This window comes from Ceratosolen solmsi, unplaced genomic scaffold (genome assembly GCF_000503995.2).
Source record: "Ceratosolen solmsi marchali unplaced genomic scaffold, CerSol_1.0 scaffold10, whole genome shotgun sequence".
Lineage (NCBI taxonomy): Eukaryota > Metazoa > Arthropoda > Insecta > Hymenoptera > Agaonidae > Ceratosolen > Ceratosolen solmsi.
This window is the reverse complement of record NW_011948412.1, coordinates 11697612-11719811: the sequence shown is the minus strand read 5'-3', so window position 1 is coordinate 11719811 and position 22200 is coordinate 11697612. Positions and strand designations below refer to the sequence as shown.

The window sequence follows — 22200 nt, the reverse complement described above, 5'->3', positions numbered from 1 at the left end:
CCTCCCCCCTCCCACCTCCCACCTCCCTCGCCCCTCATAGCTCTCCCGCCAATTCTCGCCCCCTGGTTTTCTAGCTCCATTGGATTGTGTGTCGAGTCGAGATAGCCAAAGCTTTTTTGTCTTGTTCTTCAACGATCTCGACGAAGATGGATGAATACGAACCTCCCGTAACGATTGTTGCTTCGCAGTACCTGGGCACGCTATCTTCATTGCTTAACTGTATGATAAAAACTGTTGTATGACGTAATGATTATTGATCGAGACGCTCGGCTGACAAAAGTATCGCGTGGTGGTTTTGAAAATATGCGTGCCAACGGGCGCGAGCTCGAGATAAATCCAAGGGCATCGCGATTGTCGCACCAGCTGCATCTCCGACTCGGATTAACGGAGAAATGAACCGGAAGCCCGAAATTCCTTCGTTTGCACGGGTCGTTGAGAAGGTCGCCTCGCGTCCCTTTTCGTTAATCGGGTGAATCCGTTAATGCCCCCGTCCCGGCTGACGCTGGGAAGCGGTTAATGGGACAAATTGCGCTAATAAAAGGTAAGAGCGGCAGCCGTTTTCACGCTAGAATAACAATGTCCCGCGCTCGCTCCATTTGAATATATTTCCTCTAATGCGCTTGACTGCTGACACTCCAATGAGCGGACATGCGCGCGCTTTTTCCTACGCATCAATGCCTCCCCGACTCGCTCTCTCTCTCTCTCTCTCTCTCGCTCTCTCTCTCTCTCACTCTCTCTCCCTCACACACACACACACACACACTCTCTCTCTCTCTCTCTCTCTCTATCTATCTCTCTCTAATTATCTATCTCTCCATCTCTATCTCACCGTACGCCGAGCGTCTGTCGCGCGTCCGGAAGGGCGCGTTTTCACGAGCCGCTTTTATTTAATGTCTGCGCGGTTATAAAAGCGGCAGTGCGCGGTGTATGCTCGCATTAATAACGCACTTTTTTCACGTTCTTATTGCGAGCAACGTGAATTTCGACAGATTTGGGTTGACGTCGTTTACGAGAGGCTCTCGAGTGCATCTACTAAGGCAGGAAGCGTTGCGACACATTTTACAGTGTCGCGAGCAATGCGATCGGCTGCAAGATGTTTCGAAAGACTTCCGATTCTCCTTAACTTTCCTCTTTGTCAAATTTAAGCTCGTAGCATAGATGCGTGTAATACGCGAGCTTCCATCATTAATATAACGAGGATTTGTTTCACTATCCCCGTGTCCACTTTCGCATGACACACTCATGAAGCTACGTATTCGGCCAAAGTTCGTTGAACGGAATGATTGTAAAACAAATTTAATTACGCTCACGGCCATCGGAGCCGGGCTCAATAAGAATAGCCTCAAGCAAAAAAAAACTCTTTAACTTAAATGCTCCCCGTCGCGACATTTATACTGATGAACTAACCTAAAGTATAATTAAACACGATTCGAAAGAATGTCGGCGTTAATCGCCATCCCTGTTTAATTCCTCCTATCGAATTAAGATGCGTATATTTTGTCTTTTTATCAGCGGACGGCGCCGCGCTTGGCTCTCGATTACATTAAAAATACCTCACGTATTGATGCATCATCGCTAATGCTCGAGAGGCGAGAGTGCGTCGTCATTTCTGCGCATCCGCAAGAGAAAAAGTAACTAGAGCCAGGAGCTTGGCAATTCGTTCGTACATAAAATCGCGAAACGCCGCCGGTTACAACAGCCTCTGACTCATCCGCCGATTGAGATTAATGCACCTCCATTTACATTAACGTCTTTACGAACTTGCACCAGCGCGTCAGCTCGACAGAGAGCGAGAGCGAGATAGATAGTGAGTGAGAGAGAGAGAGAGAGAGAGAGAGAGAGAGAGAGAGTGAGAGAGAGAGTGAGAGAGAGTGAGTGTGAGAGAGAGAGAGAGTCAGTTTTGGGGAATAAAAAAAAGAAAGAAAGAAAAAAAGGAAAAAAGAAACGATATAAGCACTCCTTGTAGATAATGCAAAATCGATGGCTCGATGGCTTTATTACGCGACGATCCCGCGGGAACGCGTACGCTCATTCGTGATAATGCGAAATTTCTGTGCCAAATGCAAATTGCTTACGTATTCGCCTATGATGCATGTAAATGCATAGACATTATTAATTATGATATAACACGAATGTATTAGCTATGAATTTATTAGTTGTCGAGTATATTAAATCGAATGTTCAATATCATTCTTCCGACGATTTTATTAGTCATTAATATTTGAATTTTCTGTATTTTTCCCGCCAGCTATGATCATATCATGATTTTTTATTACTCGCAATATGAATTTAACGACTTGTGCTTATAATTGGAAAAACGGCGATGACAACATCATAATCGCATTGGCAAAAAAATACTGGCAATGGATAGAGTAGTGGTTGAGTTAACTGGAAGTAAATAAAAAAATCTTCTTTTTTTTTTTTTTTTTATTCATAATATATAGAAACTGATTATCCCTTGTGTAGGGCATATATTATCCGTGCAAACGTTTTATGTTACAGTTATAAGTGTGCGTCATCTCATTGTTTTCTACTATCTATTCACGAGGAATTTATATTTCTAGGATTCCACGGCGCTCGAACACTCAATAAACTCACACAGAGCTTCCGAATTTTTTGGGCTCTAAGCTTTCGGAAAGTACTCGCCAACCTTTACCAATGGTCTTTTAAACGTCGCTTTTGTTATGACGTTATATTTCGCGATGCCATCAGAAATATGATGAATTGGAACTAGCCTATAAGAAAATACGAAAGAAAAAAGAGAAAATGAAGAAAAAATGTGCATTAAAATTAACGATATAATATATAAGAAGAAAAGGATGCGAGCGCCGTTGGCAGCGGCAATACGCGATTGACCTTGAGCGCGCACGCGCGCACGTAGGCGATCTCACACTTGCTCGATTTTCAACATTATAACGAGCCGTCGTAAGCATGGGACAATAATAAATCACGAGGCTCACATCGTACGCTCCAACTCGTTCGCATGTACAAGAGAAGCTAGTGCGTGCGTGCGTGTTAAGAACCGCGCGCATGGTATGGAATGTATATAAAGAGAGCGGGTACGTGCGCGCGAAAAGAGAGAGAGAGAGAGAGAGTGAGTGAGTGAGTGAGTGAGAGATAGTGAGAGAGAGAGAGAGAGATACAACGTAGAGAGATAAGGACGTGTAAATGCATAACGCTCGGTGCATCGTAGCTAGGCACATCGAAGACGAATGAAGATATGATCTACGTGCCTCTTCGCATTATGTAATCCTTTCTTCTTCTCTCCCTCGCCATTGCCGCTGATGCCTCTACAGCTTCTGTCGAATGAATTCCTCTCGACTCTTTTTGCACTCGCATAATTTTCCTTTCTCACTGTTTTCGTTGGTGCTTTTTCCTCCTCGATACCGCGATTATTTTGTTCTCGTGCTTTTATCTTTTATTTCTTGCTGATGGGCTGAAAAGTTTCGCTTCACGCAATGGACAATCGATTCTGTTCAATTTCAAAAACCTGCCAATGCTCATTAATGCGTTGAAATAATTTTTACGTTGTAAATTCCCAAATTTCAGTAAACACGTAACGAAAATAAAGTTAATCAATCAAATGTCCGATAGAAGTCTCATGGATGCGAGCAAAATTTATAAAAATCAAAATCAGTTGATGAAACACTAGTGATATATTCATAGCTACAAGAAAATCTTCAGGAATGCAAGTTTTTCGGTAACGAAAATAAAGTTAATCAATCAAATGTCCGATAGAAGTCTCATGGATGCGAGCAAAATTTATAAAAATCAAAATCAGTTGATGAAACACTAGTGATATATTCATAGCTACAAGAAATTCTTCAGGAATGCAAGTTTTTCGCCTCCTCCTCCTCCACCTCCTCCACCTCCTCCTCCTCCACCTCCTCCTCCTCCACCTCCTCTACCTCCTCCTCCTCCGCTTTCTCCCTCCCTCGTCAAGTAAGGCAGTTTATGAAAATTTTAAAGCATCACTTAAATTGCCTGAATAAATCATAAAGCACATAAATATAATTAAAATCTAATTTACAATCAAAAGGCAATTAACTTGTTTCAATACAAACTTAATTCTGCTCTTACCGCAAAATTGAAAATCACAGATGAACATTCTCTTTGGAATCACTCTCCGTTCATATTCAAGGTCGATTAACGAAACAAAAAAATAGACGATAAAAGAGACGAACGCGAAGATCTACCCTTACCTGTACCTTCAAAATACATCCGGGAAAAAGTGTGAAAGGCCTTATTTCAGTGTCGATTTAACCTTGAAAGATCGCATTGGTTTTACTCATAGGCAACGAATTTAATTAAATGAACGCATTCCCATTCGTAATGAAGCATTCGCAAAGATGCTGCGTGCGTTTCGCGCAGAAAGGCCATAGACAAGGATTCTCTAGATGCGAACAATACGTACAATTGCAAATTGCATGAAACGGCAGAGATGGGGATCGATGCGCGAGAATTCTAGCGCCGGGACGTAGCGAGGCAACTTTCAAAATCGCGCCGTTTCTCTTGTTTTCTCTCTCTATCATTCTTCCATCAACGTCACCCTGGTCTTTACAATTACAAACTAATTATACAGAGCAGTCAATTTACCGCATACATTTTAATTACGCAGCTTAATCTCGTACCCGGAATATTCCCTTGCATTATGCACTTTTATTTTTGATATCTCCGTGCTACCTCCACTGTTTGTTTATGCCGCTCTACGCTCAAAATTAACTTTATTATTATTTATTTTTTTATTTTTTATATAAACTTTACTTTATTATACAGCTGTGTTCTAGCTAAGGAAATACATTGGTCTATTTTAAAATAGTAATAATGCGAAAGAATAGACTCGGTTTACGGGAGTCGTAATCGTCGACTGTTGAGCGAAGAAAAATTTGCAAAAATGCGTCTTTTGATGCCAAAGATGCGCACTTATTTCAATTTTTTCAATTACGAGGACGATGCTTAATATACAATAGGAAAAGAATTCATTTTCATTGGGTGCTGTGGTACTCTTGCGTATTATTGGACGGAAACGTGAATTTCATTGATCACTGGAGGAGGGATAATTCTCTTTTTTCCGTGAACGAACGTCGCGGTGTGCGGCTCTGAGAGTCGCGCATGCACGTATAATATAAATGTCACTATAAAGAGAAAAAAATAGAAGCAGAGAGAGAGAGAGAGAGAGAGAGAGAGAGAGAGAGAGAGAGAGAGTGCTTCGGCGGAGTCGCGGCCGTAGATAAAGCAATGAGAAGGTAAAGTGTAGAAAACCACTTTCCGTAACTATCTCTTTTTCATGGAATAATCGAGGTAATCAAAAATGCTAGAGTCGAAATTATCCTTCCATACGTATTTCCATAATGAGATTAGCGTCAAAGAGGCCATTCTGTAAGTGGAAAAAAAATTTACATTAATTTTGCTTTCGTAAGAACATCAATGGCTATTTATTATTTAAATTCGAAAATCTATTGAACAACAACAACAACAACAACAACAGATATTCGTCGCCAAAAACTAATATCATATCTGCCATGTCACATACCTCACATATCTCAAGATTATATTTGATCTCAGAGTGTCATTTGAGTCAAATATCCATTTATTAAATTGTTCTGAGAAGATTAAAAGAGATATTTTCAAATAAGGATGGGTAATTAGATGATTGAATATCAATAATAATAATATTGTAAAGTTGACGTATCCATTTTCTTGTAAAAAAAAAAAAAAAAAACGAAGAATCGAACTCGTTACTCGTGTGGGCCTTCGTTGTAAATAAATTTTGACATTAAAATCTAAACTACCCGAGCAAAATGCTCCAATGGCTTATTACATTTGGCTACTGAAAAATCACTCGCTCGATTCGAGCGGCACACAATAATACAACAGTACGTGCCTGCAAATTTTTCATCGCTCTGGTATTGGTAGCCAACGCTAGGACGTGGACATTTTTCAAGCACGCGGAACGTTGGATCGGCCGCGAGTAAAAGCGTGAAATTACCGTTATGCTGTGGTAAAATTACCCTCTACTGTCTCTCTTTGGCTCTGAAGATTCAGGCGGGCGCGCTTCCTCGATAGGAGAACGCATAAAAATTGCACGTGTGGTAGAGTATTTGGTAGCTTTGCGGTCCTCTTGACCCTCCGAGTGAGTCAGTCCACCAATAGACGTATGGCTCTCGATGTCTTTCGAATACGGGGACTCGAATATTTTCTTACCTAGTGTGCGTGCGTACGCGGCACACGACGAACGCCTTGACGTTTATCTCAAGTTGATTTGCGAGCTGCGCCCTCGTGTGTAGAACGTCAAGTTTGAGCGGTTAAGCGCCGTATGTGTAAATACGGCTAACGATGTACTCTAAATTGTATTTAGCCACTTGGAAAGTTGCCGCGATAAGATGCATTTCGAGTCTCCTCGAGTAGTTTGGACAACGCGAATGGCCGTCGGAGCACGAAAGCCTGGCCCATGTTTTCCCGTCGCGTTAAATTAACGACGATAAGAGATCGGCGAAAATTCTAATAAGCCCAGTGGATCCGGTAATATGCCCATCCACTTCTAGCCGAGTGCATCGAGCCAGCATTGCCGGAAACTTGAAGAATTAGAGGAGCGCGGGTGTAGGATGAAGAGGAACGGAAGAAGGGCTATAGAGGATCGCAATAATGGAACTTTCAATTACAATAAATTATACGTTTGAGCATGCAGAAATGCTTTAGCATTCGTATAGCGGCGAATCCATGCTCGCTATGTTAGCGAGATCGATCGGCTAAGGTTTCCGCATAGGATGAATCATGAAATCCGGCTCTTTGCTCGGAGCCGCTCTTAGAAAGTGCGGCGCGAAAAAGTTATGGCAAATGTTACATACAAAGGCGATGATGGTCCGCCGCCGACGCCGCTTGTCTGGCTGGAAAAACTCGACTGCATATCAAGCGTGAATTTACCACCTGGCCTACTGACGACTCTCGCACTCGTCGTCGGGGAAAAAGCCTCATCGGATTAGCTTGTTTTTCCATCGGCAATCAGCCGACAGCCCCGTGTGCATATATATATATGTATGTATATATATATATATATATATATATATATATATATGTATATAACGCGCGAGTTGCGCCATTCCCGTAAAAGTCCACGTGCGCTTCAGTTGACTTGGGGCCGCTCTGCATAAGGTATTAGATCGTTTCGTGGCGGTGCGAGAAGGAGGACCGATGCGACGCGAGAGAGGGACAGCATTGGCGTTTATAAGGGAAGGCGCGATAGGTGAGAGCCGGATTTGAATATCGTTTGGCCGAGGGCGAGCCGAGGCATCCTTTGGCGAACGCAAGTCGACAGCGCCGTTGCGCAAAATGAAAAACGATGTCGGCTTTTTCTCCCTTCTTTAGCGCGCGTTTGTGCAACGCGGTGCGCAAAGTCGAGAGGAAAAAACATTTCCATGCCCGAGGAACTCTCTACCTCGTCAGCTGAGTGAACGAGCCGTAGCAATTAAAGCTAAATAAGGTGATTAAATTTTTAACGGAGAAGATGTAGCGTCGCGCGGCGAGGAATGTCAATGTCAAATACGCAATTCCCTGTGACAAATGCCGCGCCACTAGCACATTCAATTGAATTATGCAGGACATTCATGAATGTTGAGCATTGAATTTTAAGGTGGAAATTTACTTCCATCATAATTATGAACATACTTGCGCCCGCCGTGCACTAGCGCTAACTGTAAAGTGGTGTTACGGTGGATAGGTGGAAGAGAGCACGTAAGCGCTTATTCTTCTTTCTCCGTTAAAAGAAAAAGAAAACAAAAAAAAAAAAAAAAAATAAAATAAAATAAAATAAAACAAAAAAAAATGGCAAGACTGGATAATTTGCTGAATAACACACTGACACTGGGTATGCAAAAACATTGAACGTTACAATTAACGAGGGAAGAATTTGATTTCACGTTCTCTCTCTCTCTCTCTCTCTCTCTCTCTCTCTCTCTCATCGGGCCTTAAAATCATCCGCGCAGTAACGTATAAGGCCCTAACCTCTTAACAATAAGAGTTTTCTCGAAACTCTTGCTCAAGTATTCACACCATTCAACGATGTAGTACAGATCCAAGACGGGAAGGGAAACGAGATGACCATGACGGGATGGTCGGGCTGTATCTGCGCAGAAAAACATCCAATGTGGCAATGGCACTACATCTTAATTCCCACGAGTTTCAAAAGCCACGCGCTTGCAACGACTTGCCAACACGGACGATCGTATCAATTCTGCGGAATAATGCACTTCGTTCGAAGCTTATCGCCGAATGGGTTGTTTTGATTCTCAATGATGTCTGGAATTACGTTTAACCGGTTGTGGCAATTCTCGCTGTCGAGGCGAATTGTCAGTTAACGTAATGTGAAGTTTTTTCGACTCGGAGTTGGCTGCTCCCTTCACTCATGCTCCTTCAATATTTTCGGCACAGATAATAATAATAATAATAATAGTAATAATAATAATAATAATAATAATAATAATAATAATAATAATAATAATAACAACAACAACAACAACAACAACAATAATAATAATAATAATAGAAAAGTTCCTACGAATGTTTTCATTCATACAATGAACCGTCGATCTTCGATTTTCAACGGATTATTAATTTACAGTTTTACAGAGCTGAGACGAAGATTTATCAAACGATTGATAATTAATTACCTAACACTCGTTAATCATAATTAATCATATTGTATAGGATATTTTATAATGTGCTGTGTGGTAGAGTGTGACGAATTGTTCGATATTTGAAAAATAATCGACGATCGGATAAAATTCGATATTGGCAATTGATGTGGGTCGTTAATTTTCTTAAAAAAAAAAAAAAAAACAACAACAACAACAATAACTTAAATATTTTAATCGATTTATAATATTAAATCTTGAGCGTCGATTTAAGCTGGGTATTTCGTGATTTGTCATAAAGCATAAATTCAGTTTAATATTTCTATACGACACCCGAGAACGAAGTATTTAGATATCGAAGTCAAAGAATTATTTCATCACCAAAGGGATTTCTGATTTTACTTGGCTAAAAATAAATATTCCTTCCGTTACATCCAATTCATCATTCCTCTAATTAATAATACGATTATCTTAATAATCACGCGTGGAACTATGAATTGCCATTGAAATAAATAGTAACGATCATGCCAAACGGCTCTTGTATATATTTTTGCTTGCGGCATGAAAATGAGAAAAAAAAGGACAAAAATTATAGTTCGCGATTATTACGAAACAATTGCCGTCTCCGGACTTCCGAGTTCCGTATGTTTTGCGTACAATTTTTTATCAACTCTCTCCCCTTATTTTTTGCTTATTTAATTCTACACACATAATAAATATTTAAATTAGAGAAAATTATTTCCTTCTTTTTATTATCAATGCTGCAGTAACATCGATGCAGTTAAGTAAACTTTACTTCGAAATAATATCATTTTTTACCAATTACCATATCCCCATTATCATTGTAGGAGAGCGCAATGATAAATATCCATTAGTTTTAAACGATAAATTTTATTCGCCTCGATACTCATTCGGTAGCTTCTATTAGTTGAGAATTGCAACATAAAACATACAGGGGATTTATAATACTTAGACGCTCTCACTATTGCGCCACCTATTATTATTTCAATAAAGCACGACAATTTTCATTTTTAATACATTCAATCAATGCATAGTAGGTGAATGAGAAAAAAAAGTCGCAGGCTAAAGTACAGTTTCTACAGTAAGTGCATGAGAAAACTGTCGAGGCAAGCGGCACATCTCGCGCGTAAAGACAATCGAGCAGAATATACGTCAAGGCGACGGGAGGATGGTCGTGGTTGAAGAGGGAGAGGGAAGGATAGAGACAGACAGATAGATATAGAGTGAGATATATATATATATATATATATATTGAGAGAGAGAGAGAGAGAGAGCGAGCGAGCGAGTAAGAGGGTTTTGGAGGCGGATGAGGGGAAGAGGAATAGATGCGCGATGTAGGCTTAGCGGGACGATGCAGGCTTGGGGCTGACCACGAGGCGAGGAAGGCGACCTAGGGGACGAGGAACTACACCTCGATGAGCACACAGCGAACTCACGACACTGCTTGCAAACGCTTCTCATGCGTCTCTCTGTCTCTCTCTCTCTCTCTCTCTGGCACACACACACACACTCTCTCACTTACTCGCTCATTCGCTGACTCTCTACCTATATATCTCGTTCCCTCCCTTACTCCCTCCCTCCCGCGCTAGCTCGTTCGTGCTGACTGCCTCTCTCTCTCTCTCTCTCTCTCTCTCTCTCTCTCTATATATATATATATATATATATATCTCTCTATCGCTCTCTCGCTCACTTTGTCTCCCTTCTTTAATTTTCCTATTCTCATCGTGGATTTGTCTGTGCAGCGACTCCCTATCTCCCCGGTGCTTCATCATTCTTGAATAATTTTCTCGAGTATTCTTCAACGCTGATTTTCTATGTGCACGGGCTCGTATAATGTTTTATTGTTTGGTATTGTCAACGCATGGCGTTGCTTTTCCCTTTGTTGTCAACTTAACTCGACTAATTCTGATCCAAGATAACGTCCTAATTTTCTCTCCTAAGGTCTCATTCTTTATGAATATTTATCGCTTGTCTTTTACCAAAGTAACGAGCGGCGCTTATTTAGTACGGAAGAATGCGCCATCCCTAGTCTAAATATTGAATTATGGTATTGTGATAAATTACATTTTGCATAATCTCAAAGCTTCAGGCTTTTTATTATCGCAACGATCACCGATAAAACCCTAACCTATGCTTCGATCAAAGCGTCTGGCAATGCTGTCCCAGAATTATGCAAACAGACTAGTCTCGGACTGAAATCGAGTCTAATAAAGACATGTTCCAGCATTTTCACTCCCGTGTCCTTTCGTTACACTTAAGAGGCTACGAGGTAAAAATGCCCGACTGCCCAAAGCCATGGAAAAGGCCCAGTGGCGTCGCGCGCGGGGACGCCACGACGCTTTCCCGGTAAGAGCCGAGAGCAACCCGGCGTGACGAAGGTGTATATCTCCACCTTTTCCAGAGGAGGCCGAGCACGGAAACCGGCCGACATGGGAATCGGCCCGGGCCCACGGCTCTTCATATCTCCTCCATGCCATTAATTACAACGCCTCTCCCTTTCCCATTCTCTCCCTCGTTCCCTCCCACCCAAACCCTCCCCTCTCGCTCTCAGCCGCGTTCATATGTGCACAAGCGCGTGCACAAGGGGGGTAGGTAAGGTCTCTAGTAGGGAGGACACATTTAAAAATAATGTTTTCATAAGTTATTATAAAATTATTATAAATGAGCCGATAATCGAAGCTAAATCTACCTCCGTACATTTGTATTTATTCTATTCTTATTTATAGGTAACGGTGAAGGTTATAAATGGAAATCATTTTCTTGATTTTCCACATACTGGGAGGCTCCCTTTGATCCGTCTATTTTTAGAATTTTATGCGTATATAAAACATTTATATAATCAATTTTTTCATCCAATATATATTAAAGACACGAACGTAGATTGCAAAACTATAAGACACTTGGCTTTTATTCATTTGATAAATGTTTGTGAAATAATGCAGCAGATATATATTCGATTGGTAATATTATTTGTTATTATTCTTATTGAAAAGACGTATATAAAAGATATGAAGTAAGACTATTGATAAAAGGTATCCTCGTCATATTTCATTTATTAGGCATTTTACGTTCAATTGTCATGTGCTTAAGTATCTTTATAAATGTAAAACAAAAAAAATATTTTACTCCTTCTATCGAATAATTATTTCATATAAAGGAAGATGATTTGCACGAAGACGAAAATTCAAAATCACGAAACGGAGAAACCTGTAGGATCTGAAAGAGTTTTTGAGAATCGCGCATAGCAGCTGCATTTTTAGTTTTCTTTTTTTTTTTCTTCCTTTTTATTCTTGGTATTCTGCGGTTTCTTTTAAGCATACAGGACCAATGGCCGTTTTATTTTTTGCAAATGCGTATATTGGTCAAGGTGGTTGAAGAACTCATTTCGCCTTGGGTGGCATAACAAACTTTCGGCATATCTTAATTTTTTCATTCTTATTAAAATACATATATCAATACTAAAACGATTACTGAAATATTGAGATGCGGTGGGGTAGCAAAATTGTTGGCATTTATTCCTATGGCTTTGCAATTATTCGAGCTAATCTCTATTTAAATTATTAACACGACTTCCGATAATAGACTTTATGCGAACAAAACATAAAAACAAATAATAATAAAAAAAGTAATCAAAGAATATCAAAGAACACACACACACACACACACACACACACACACACTATATATATAGACAAAATAAATTATTTAATGAGAAAATGAGTAATGCTAATATTGTGTAAAATATAAATTTTTCATACCATTGTCATATATTGCAACTCACGAAATGTCGGCTTCGAATGGATAATATCCGATTGAAAGTCAAAAAGCCGTGACTATTTAATATAAAAAATTTCCTTTCCACAATAGATAAAGTCGATTTCAAAAAGTACAAAAATCTCATTATGAATAATGTATGTACGAATGTGTCGTTTATGAAAAACAATTTTATTTATGAAAAACAAGTGCACCACGACATTCGTGTTATTCAAAGCGAAAGTAGAGCGCGAGTCTTATTCACTAAATCGTCGGTTTGGACTCTGCGTGAAAACGCAAAAAAAAAAAAGTTTACGAAGAGTTAAAGAAAAGCCGAAGCAGTCGCACGTGAAGGACGAATGGAGGACGGAGATTGAGGGAACAGTATAATAATACTCGACAATGCGCCATAATGCAACCGCGGTAGGTTAAGAATATGATGAAAATAATAATAAATGACGTCAGTACAAAAGAGATACATGCGTGCGTAGATGCTTCGCAGGGCCATTGTGTGTTTGTGAGGGTGTGGGAGTGTGCGTATCAAGGTGCCTCGACGTGCCTCAACTGTCAAATTGTCTTCTCGTTTTCACGTGTCTATACAATGTCAGTCGAGCGTCTTTACTCGGACTTACGGCGTATCGCCATCATTTTTCCCCATAACATTTTAGAAAAATATTATTGTGCATCGGGCAATGCGATAAGATCGTGCGGGAATTAGTCATTCGAAAACTTTCCCGAACTTAGCTACTTAATTTACCAAGCTTTGAGGATCGGCAATCGAGCGCAAAAGTTGTTGGGAGAAGCAAGCGGCTCGAAAGAGACCTCAAGGTCCCAAAATTTTATCCCGATACCGTTCGGGCAGCGGCGAGCGTCGATCCTCGTAAAGGGTAGAGGAGATGCGGTGGGAAAAGAAAAGGGATCGCCGAAGAGCATTTCCAGGGGCTTCCGCGGCCAAGCGGACTAAGAAGCTGAGCGCAAAGTGCAGGGGAGCAAAGGCAAATGATATGGCGATATTTCGTGGCGGCAACAAAGGGCCCGTGAACTTCCGGCCCCAGCCCATTAATCGCGAGCTTTCTTCTGCCCGGCCGATATGGAAGCGCGCTCCGCTGGCGTCCTTCCCTCCTCCCGTCCTCTATTGCCCACTCGGGTCCTCGATCAAACGCACGCCCAGGAGGTACGTGGGCACGGGAATGAGGAGGGGGAAAAGGCTGCGATAAATAAGTCGGCGCTTAGTCGTGGGCACTGCGCATCACCGGCGATGCCCGCCGCCAGGAAGTGGGGAAGAGGACCGAGGAAAAACGATGCCGACTGGTAAACGCGAAGTTGGGGGAGCATTAACTGAATTTAAACCATTGTCCTTGCGGGTATTTTTGCCGGAGGTATGCTCGATACCGTATGTTCGCGAAAATTATGTCCAGTCGGTTGGGGAGCGTGGGCCGCCCGGGCGCCTCTTTTCGCGTCACGAGGACACGATCGTCCGGGGGCTGCGCCCCGCTCGAGCAACGGACTTGTGAACGAACAAATCTTGGCGAATCGGGAGCCGCGCGCCAAGTTCCCAGTGCCCAATGTCGCTCGCGATAAAAATCCGTTTCCTCGGTGGCCGTGATCGCTGGCGACGCGGGGCGGCGAGCGAGAGGGGCGTCGTGGCTAATTCGATTTGCCGATGACGAAGCCGTTCGCGATGGGGCTTCCCCGAGATGAAGCGGGGCAACTTCGCATTGCCCTACTCTGCTTATATCGTGCAGATTGGTTCGCTTTCAGCGGCAGCTTTTTCTACGCCACGCCCGGCGATGTCTTATCGTAAAGCTACGGCGACCGGAGGGGATGCTGCGAAAAAACAAAATGGCCATGAAAATCACGCGGAGAAAATGACAAGATCGGCTGAAGCTTATTGCTGCGTACGTTGGCAGCTTTTTTTTTTTTTTTTTTCCCCGTAACAATAAGACGATTATTGATTATGGTATTTTAACCACCACCGCCATCGCCCCCCCCCCAACCACCCGCCCTTTCCACCCCCTCCACAAATTCCCCTACTTAAGTGAATCCATGTGTATTTTCGTGCTTGTGAATGAGGCGTTTGACGTCGATGGATAAGTGTACACACAGGTAGGCTAAACAGCGATTATCGTCATTCGCCATTAGCAAGAGGATTATGATGAACCGATACAGCAGCCAAAGCCGTTACCTTGAGCCAAAATCCAAATTCACTGAAAGATCGATTGTACTGCGACAGTACTCCTAGCAAATGTAACGGGGGTAAAGAGCTTGTAAGTGCAGTAGCGTCGAGGGGTACCATTGGTAAGACCTTGTCGTTGCGTGCGATTTGCACTTGCTTGAAAAGCAAAGTCCCTGAGTACTTGGCGTCGCTTGCGGGGTAACGCAACAATTCGTCCAGCAGATGAAATCCTAGATTCTCGTCCTCATAAATATTTAAGCTCGTCGGCTCTCCCAGCCGACCCGCATTTTATGTTTTCGCCTAATGCCGCGAGGGCCGCCGTCACCACCATCGTCGCCGCTCATTCGGTATGCATCAGCGGCGATCGACAGCGGCGAGTGTATTTCGCCCGAAGCCGCGCCTCCTTCCTCGCTTACGTGTGTATGCAAAAGATGGCTACCGGACTCTCCTTTTGCCCTCCACTCCTTTTGCTCTCTTTCTGTCACGAGGCTTATTAGCATTGATAATTTCGCGAGCGGATGACCCACGGAATACATAATCTTGGACCTGCGTAACTCATTGTTTCGCCGTTAAATATTGGCGTCGACGTTTTTTCACTCCTCGCCCGATAGTTGATATTTGAGCTTTAAGGGCCGAAACTTTGAAAGCCATCTTCCTTCCGAGTTGTGACTCGTCCACGACAAGTTACGCAAAGCTTATATATTTATATATATATATATATATATATATATATATATATATATATGTCGCCCACTCAATGAATTTACACTCCACGGACATAAATTACGTATTTTGTCGCTCGAGCACCTCCACTTGGAAGCGCATAAAACAATCGTCGTTATTAAATTATCGATAGTGGGCTAGCACGAAGGTATTGCGATATTTCAGAGAACGAAGGTCAAGAGAGAGAGAGAGAGAACGAGAGACATGCCGCCGGTTTTTTTACTCCGCCGGCACTTTTTGCGCCTCTACTACGCTCCGAATGTAATGTATTCCGTGCATCGTACGAATTTTCACGGGGCATTAGCATATATATATATATATATATATATATATATATATATACACACACACACACATACACACATATGCATATATATACGCGTCGGGAGTGTCTTTTTGCTCGAGTCCCGACGCCACCACGGTGGAGGATTCTAATTCTCGGAAATGCGATACGAAATCGCGCCGTTTCTTGCGCCTCGGCAGGTGCCGGCGTACGTCCAAGGGGAAGATCCCGCCGAGTATATGCGTGCGTGGGGACGTCGCCTTAGTCTGGTCCCCTCCTCGTCAAACTTTCATCCTGTTTTTGGTTGGCGCCCACGCTCGTCTGAAAATACAAAACAACACTAACGGCTAATAATTATTGTAGTTGGCCGCGCGTTGACTTAGAATTCTCGTGGCAATTGACTTAAAGAGCATTCGTGTGAGAAAATTGATGCTACTGCTCCTGTAGATATTGAATGGAAAAATTATATAATTTGACTATTGGCTTAGCCGAGTTTTTGGAATTGAATTTAAGTGACAGTGACGTCGAATCCTACCCGATGAATTCGACGTCTTGCCGGAAGCCAATATTGTCCTTGGAATTCATTCCTTAGTTAATTTGAAAATCTTCAGCACTGGACGTGGTCGGTGATAATTCTACCTCAATTTAAGTAATTAATCCTTGTCGAAACGAGCCGATAAAATCCACTAGTTTCACTCAATAATTGGACTATGATCCATGGTGGACCGGGGATTCAACAGTTATAAAGGGAAGGAGAAGAGAAGAATGCAAATTTAAATCGATCATAAAGGAAGAGTTTCGAGCCTATAACTTTCTAAAATTCTCTCGAAGAATACAACACGCCGTAATTCACTTTAATAACTTTGCTTCTCACGCGCATAAACAACGAAAAATTGATTTTTTTTTTTTTGTTTTTTGTTTTTTGTTTTTTATTTTAGTTGCGCGGAACCGTATGCGCTCGCTCTTACTGACTTTCACGTTTGCCCGTAATTATGAGTCTCCTATGCGCGCGAGAACAAGCCGCTGCGGCTGTCAATGTCGCGATACGTCATCACTAATTGAAAGGCTAAAAATCGCCCATTGCCACGAGGCGTCGCGCGAGCAAAAAATCCAGGGCGCCAAAGCGCTTTGAAATATGAATAAATAAAAAGTCCAAACGGCTCTCTCGGTGCCTTTGTCGGCTCTCTTTTTCGTCGGGCAATTAGACAGAGATTTACTCGATGCAGCAGACGCCTTGTCTTCGTACTCGGCTCTGTGCTGTAAGAGCACCTGACCTATTGGCGTATCAGCAGGTATTAAAATTTTCACGTGATTGATTAGCGAGCCATTTTTGCTCGACTAACTAGTGCCTGTGACTTTTCTTCTCTCTCTCTTTTTTGTTTTGTTTTGTTCTTGTTTTTTTTTTTTTTTTTGTTTTGTTTTGTTTTGACGCACGCAAGAGGAACGTAAAAGTAGCGACCGACGTGTTTTGTTATTTATCGCTTGCCAATAGTCTTGTTCCCAGTTTGTTAATATGCAGCGCCGTACGTTCTCATTTTCTGGAATTTTTTTTTATATTATCATAATGTTTACCAAATACGATTCTCGCCGGGATCAATGATTTAGTCGAACGAGTCGTAAAAACCATTCGGCTCCACGATCTCGTTTATTAATAAATTCATCGTCGACAATGAACGAGTTTCCACGGGCAACGATTTCAGTTTCAGGCCATCTCAGTCTATATATATATATATATATATATATATATATATAAGATAAGATTTTGCAATCTATGAGCAGTGTTAATTGCATACCCTGACGACCCTTCAGATTTAACGTAATGTAAACATTACATTCAAAAGCGAAGCGAGTATAATATTTTGGCTGCGCATATCCTTGGCATCGCAAGATCAAAATACACGCGCAGTCGTGACTCGATTAACGCAAACTCTTCGCGCCTCTACAATGCAACTCGGTCGAAATATAATTAATCCACATGCGCGCACACGTACACACACGCACGCACGTACGCACGCACAACCGTATACATTACTTTATATATTTACATAAATATATGTATAGAGTGTTAGATACATAATATACAAGGCTCTGTTCTTTTGAGATTTAGCGAACCCTTCGTATCCGTATAATGAACTCGTTTTGACATGACGCTCCATCTTTCCACTCTCTCTCTCTCTCTCTCTCTCTCTCTCTCTCTCTCTCGCTCTATGTATATATATATATATATATTTCTATCTCTATCTCTCTATATATCGCCCTTTTCCCATTTCTACGCGCTTCTCCAACTCTTGCATTACTCTTTTGTTCATTCTCTCGTTAGACTGCCTCTCTCTTGCACTCGCGAAATAGTCGGACGAGAGTAAGAGTGCCCCCAGACTTAGTTGATTAAAATAACTGTAAAAGCTTTTGATTGACGTATCAGCGGGTGAAAAAAGAAAGGAGAGCCGCTCTCGCGCTTCTCTCTCCAGAACGCAATACTCCCCGGGCGATTACGCAACCGACAAGAGACTATTTCTTGGCTTGCATAAACGTCATCTATTCGTCTTTTTCTTCCTATCTATATACATATTTTTTTATTTTTTTCATTTTTGTGTAGAGAAAAAGAAGTTTCCACGCTTCGTAATGCTCATACTCCTTTTAATTAAAGATGCTATTTTACTTTTATAAGTAAAAAAAGGTTTTTGTAGTGAATTTAACGAATACGAGTGAACATTTCATATACGGTGTACGTGTCTGTATTGTCAGTTGTCCGAGGAAGGCAAAAACGCAGAACACCCAAATTAAAAATAAAAATAAATAAAAGTATTGTTCTCCTTCTAATTGAAATCGAACAGTTGAGTAATTAGCAATAAAAATATACCGACCTCCGATCGTTTATTCATCGTTTGATAAAATTCACTTGATAGGCTGATGGAGTAGTCGCCTCAAGTTGCTCGTCTCCCACAAATTTCTCCCTATGAATGACAACTACGTTACACGCCCAAATCTAAATGTGATCGTAATTACATATGGCTAATCGGCATCGATAACCTAAGTTTCATAAATAATGCGAAATTTATAATAAGCCTCAATGTGAGTGATAAAATCATAAAATTGCGCTGACAGAATGTCGCAATGAGCGTCGAGAGCCGACAAGTCTTCTCACTTTTATTTCGCAGGCGTACATTCGTCTATTATTCTTTTCTGCTCGGACACACGAGCGGGGACTTACGTAATGAGAACATCGTGATCACGTTCATTGAAATTGCAATGAAATTTTAATAGGGATTCGATTAATAATTATTTTCTTTAGTGTAAAGGGCAAATCAAAAAATGAGCCCCCCCCCTCCCGAATATCGGACTCCGGGAAAATTCAATTAGATGCGCAGTCCAAAAAGGCCCTAAACTTCCACATAAGCGACATATTGCCCAAAGCAACATTACCGAATCGATGGAATATCAATTGGCTCGATCAATGACAATGTAAACGGACCCTAATGACTCATACTCGTCTATCAATGTGTCTCGCGCTCTAAATTTTCCTCCCATCACGTACGAGACTAACGTGGCTTTTCCTCTTGTTCTGTTGCAGGTGAAAATCTGGTTCCAAAACAGAAGGAGCAAGTATAAGAAAATGATGAAAGCGGCGCAACAGGGCGGCGGTGGCGGCGGTGGACAGCATGGCAGTTTACTCGCCGGGGGCACGGCCCTACCTGGGGGACCATCGCCGCAACCCGGACAGCCCGGAGGACTTATGCAAGGAGGTGCGCACAAATTTTAACTTTATTGCCACGATTTTTACAACGAGGGTATCTCAATCATTTTTATCAAACGTTTTGTTTGGTTTGGAAACCCCCTCGTGTTAATGATATATCGATGTTGGATACGCGTCTTCGTGTATACCGATTTTCACAAGTTATACATAGCATAAGCGAGACTTTCTGACGCTTTTCCTTTTAATCCAATACTGTGAGTAGCAGGAGCGTTTTTATTTTTCATTGTAATTGTTTGCGTAGTCACGTGCTGAGAGTTTAATACAACATTTATCAACATTCCATTGAAGTGACAAGAGCATGAACGAACATTCTTAGCGCTTTTAAATTCACGGGATAAATAAGTGGATTAGGGAAAATGATCGAGAGAAGTAAGGAAAATTAGGGGATTTCGAAGAAATTGTTCATCCACGAGCAATAATTTTCCAATCCGTAAACATTTTACAATGAATCGATTAAAAAAATAATAAATAAAAACATATAGAGCACAAACTCATAATGTTTATATATTGGCAATATTGGCAAATATTGCAGAAAATGTCGGCAAGTCGACACGTGTATGTTTAATTTAAAAATTACCGTGATAAAAAATAACGAATAAGCTAAGCGTTATGCAATAAAGAATAATAATTTCGCCATACGTTAATCAGTATTACATCGGATATAAATTACCCGCGTATAGTTGCAAAGTATTTTACAAATAAAGTCTAATTGATTAGTTAATTAAACTTTATTGTATTAGCAATTTCTTTACAACTATGATTTGTAATACATGAAGCTAACGACTTTATTTAAGTTATTATGATGCATTAACCCGAGTGTGTATCATGGAGGACATTTGTGCAGAAAAATTACAATATTTAGCAAAAGGCTACAGCGAGATCGCCATTATCTGAAAATTACTATATTTTCTAGTAATAAAACAGTGGAATGTAGTAATTACATAATAAAATATAGTCAAATCGCCAGTTTATTATTAAACATTTTCATCGATATTCGTAGAGATTTTTTTTTTATAATGATATAAAATTTCTAAAAATTATAGAGGTCGAAAAATTGACAATGAATATCAACAAAACGTAATTTAACACGAAGATAAGATACTATTTAAATTATTAATCGGTAAAACATGTTTCTAAATGATAAAGAAACGCTGAAGCCACGACTACTTACTTCTCCAACTTCCTATTGATTTTCAATCAATGAATAATGTATTCATTGAGTAGTGTTGTCCAGTATAGAGTTGAGCAATCGCCGGATACAGTATTCAACCAACAATAATATAAAACATTGGCATTATTGTTATAATTCAAAATGAGTAATTGTTAATAAAATCAGCTAACGCATAGGAGGGAGAAACGAGGGTGGATAAGCGTGCCCCATCCCCTTGTAGTGAACGAGAATCCTAGGTAACGGGAGCCAAGTGACTCTTGTCCTCTCGTATCCACCTGTCGTCCCACCCCACTCCACCCCACACAAGTACGCTTATCCTCAAATCGACTGACCATCGATTATTAACTAGAGAACCTCTTATGTCATTTTTCAGGTGGCGGAAGTTCGGTATCGGGCAGTCCGACGACGGGATACCTTGGTGGTATGGGGGGCGGCGGCGGGGGCCACACCCCCGGCAGCTCGAGCCCCGGGAGCGAGATGTCGCCGCAGCACAACGAGAGCCCGCCCGCCCCCGCCTGGCCTGGCGAGATGAAGCACCATCCGCACCCGCACGCGCCGCCGCACAGCCACCACCACCCCCACACGCCCGGACACCATCCGCCGCCTCCGCCACCACCGCCGCATCACGCCGGCTACATGCCACAGTACTCTTGGTACCAAGCCGACCCCAACCCCGGATTGCTCACGTAAGATTCTGCACCTAATATCCTTTTGGACTTATCGTCTATGCCAGTCGCGGCACCAACTAGAGTACTCGCGAGCTGCTGCTCCCCCGCCCCACCCCGCGGTCATATCATGCTTCCCTAGCCTTTTGCTTGAAACTACCTGACGCGTTGACATTTCCAATCCAGCGACTCTCTTAATGCGCGAGTTCCTTTATTCCTTAACTCCCTCCTGCCTTGGACGTTCTAATTTCATTCAATTTTTAATTTCCTTCGCCACCATTTTAAAATGTGAAAAGAGTGTAAATTACAATGTTATACCAAGCAAATCGGTAGTTTCTCAAATCAAGTCGGTTTTTCCGGAAATTGCTATTAAAATTTTTTAATAATCTTATCGAGTCCAGCTATACCTCGAATTTTCTATTTAATTCAAATTACAAATTTTATAAATATTTCTCAACGTTATATTGTAAATTAGATCCTAATGCACTTCATTTATGAATTTAATCGTTTGTTATATCGATGAATAATTTGTCTTTTATTCGTTTACACATTCTTTGACGTTTACACATTTCGTGTTTTATTGTTCAAAACGATGGCCAAAATTATTGCATTTCGTACATACAATTAAATATTACTTTTGTAATGATAAATTGTTTGGCTATGATTGGAGATATATCGGCATGAAAGGATGTATGTATTCCATTATCGATCCAAGCTCGATGAAATATCAAAGGAAAAGTCTTATGGCTTCAGAAAGCGAGATAGCATTGATGCAAACAGTCTATTCTACCGAATTTTACCGAAAAATATTCTATTCAATGCTATTCTACCGGACATTCGGAAAAATCCGCGGCTGCTCGTTACCGTAGAGAGTACAATGACGCTAAATCCCAACACCTCGCCGATGTATTTATTCGATTGTGGGTTAAAATGCCATACGTGTTGTTTTTCTGTTCCAGGGTGTGGCCGGCAGTTTAACGAAGCCGTCTATCGTTCCGAGCCAGAGTTTGAAATGTGAAAGAGC

The 22200-nt window shown here is 41.4% G+C and overlaps 1 protein-coding gene across 2 annotated transcripts in view; it reads left to right on the top strand.

Annotated features, from left to right (window-relative positions):
• Dll (homeotic protein distal-less) overlaps window positions 1–22200 on the top strand; it is an 88077-nt gene extending 65877 nt beyond the window's left edge. Inside the window, exons 3-5 of one of the 2 annotated variants that reach the window (XM_011496171.1) lie at window positions 19158–19329; window positions 20885–21197; window positions 22136–22200. In XM_011496171.1, the coding sequence (XP_011494473.1) occupies window positions 19158–19329; window positions 20885–21197; window positions 22136–22154 (504 nt within the window). In that variant the 3' untranslated portion in view covers window positions 22155–22200. Of the gene's footprint in view, window positions 1–19157; window positions 19330–20884; window positions 21202–22135 lie in introns of those variants that run through there. The other variant, XM_011496178.1, reaches the window with a different exon arrangement.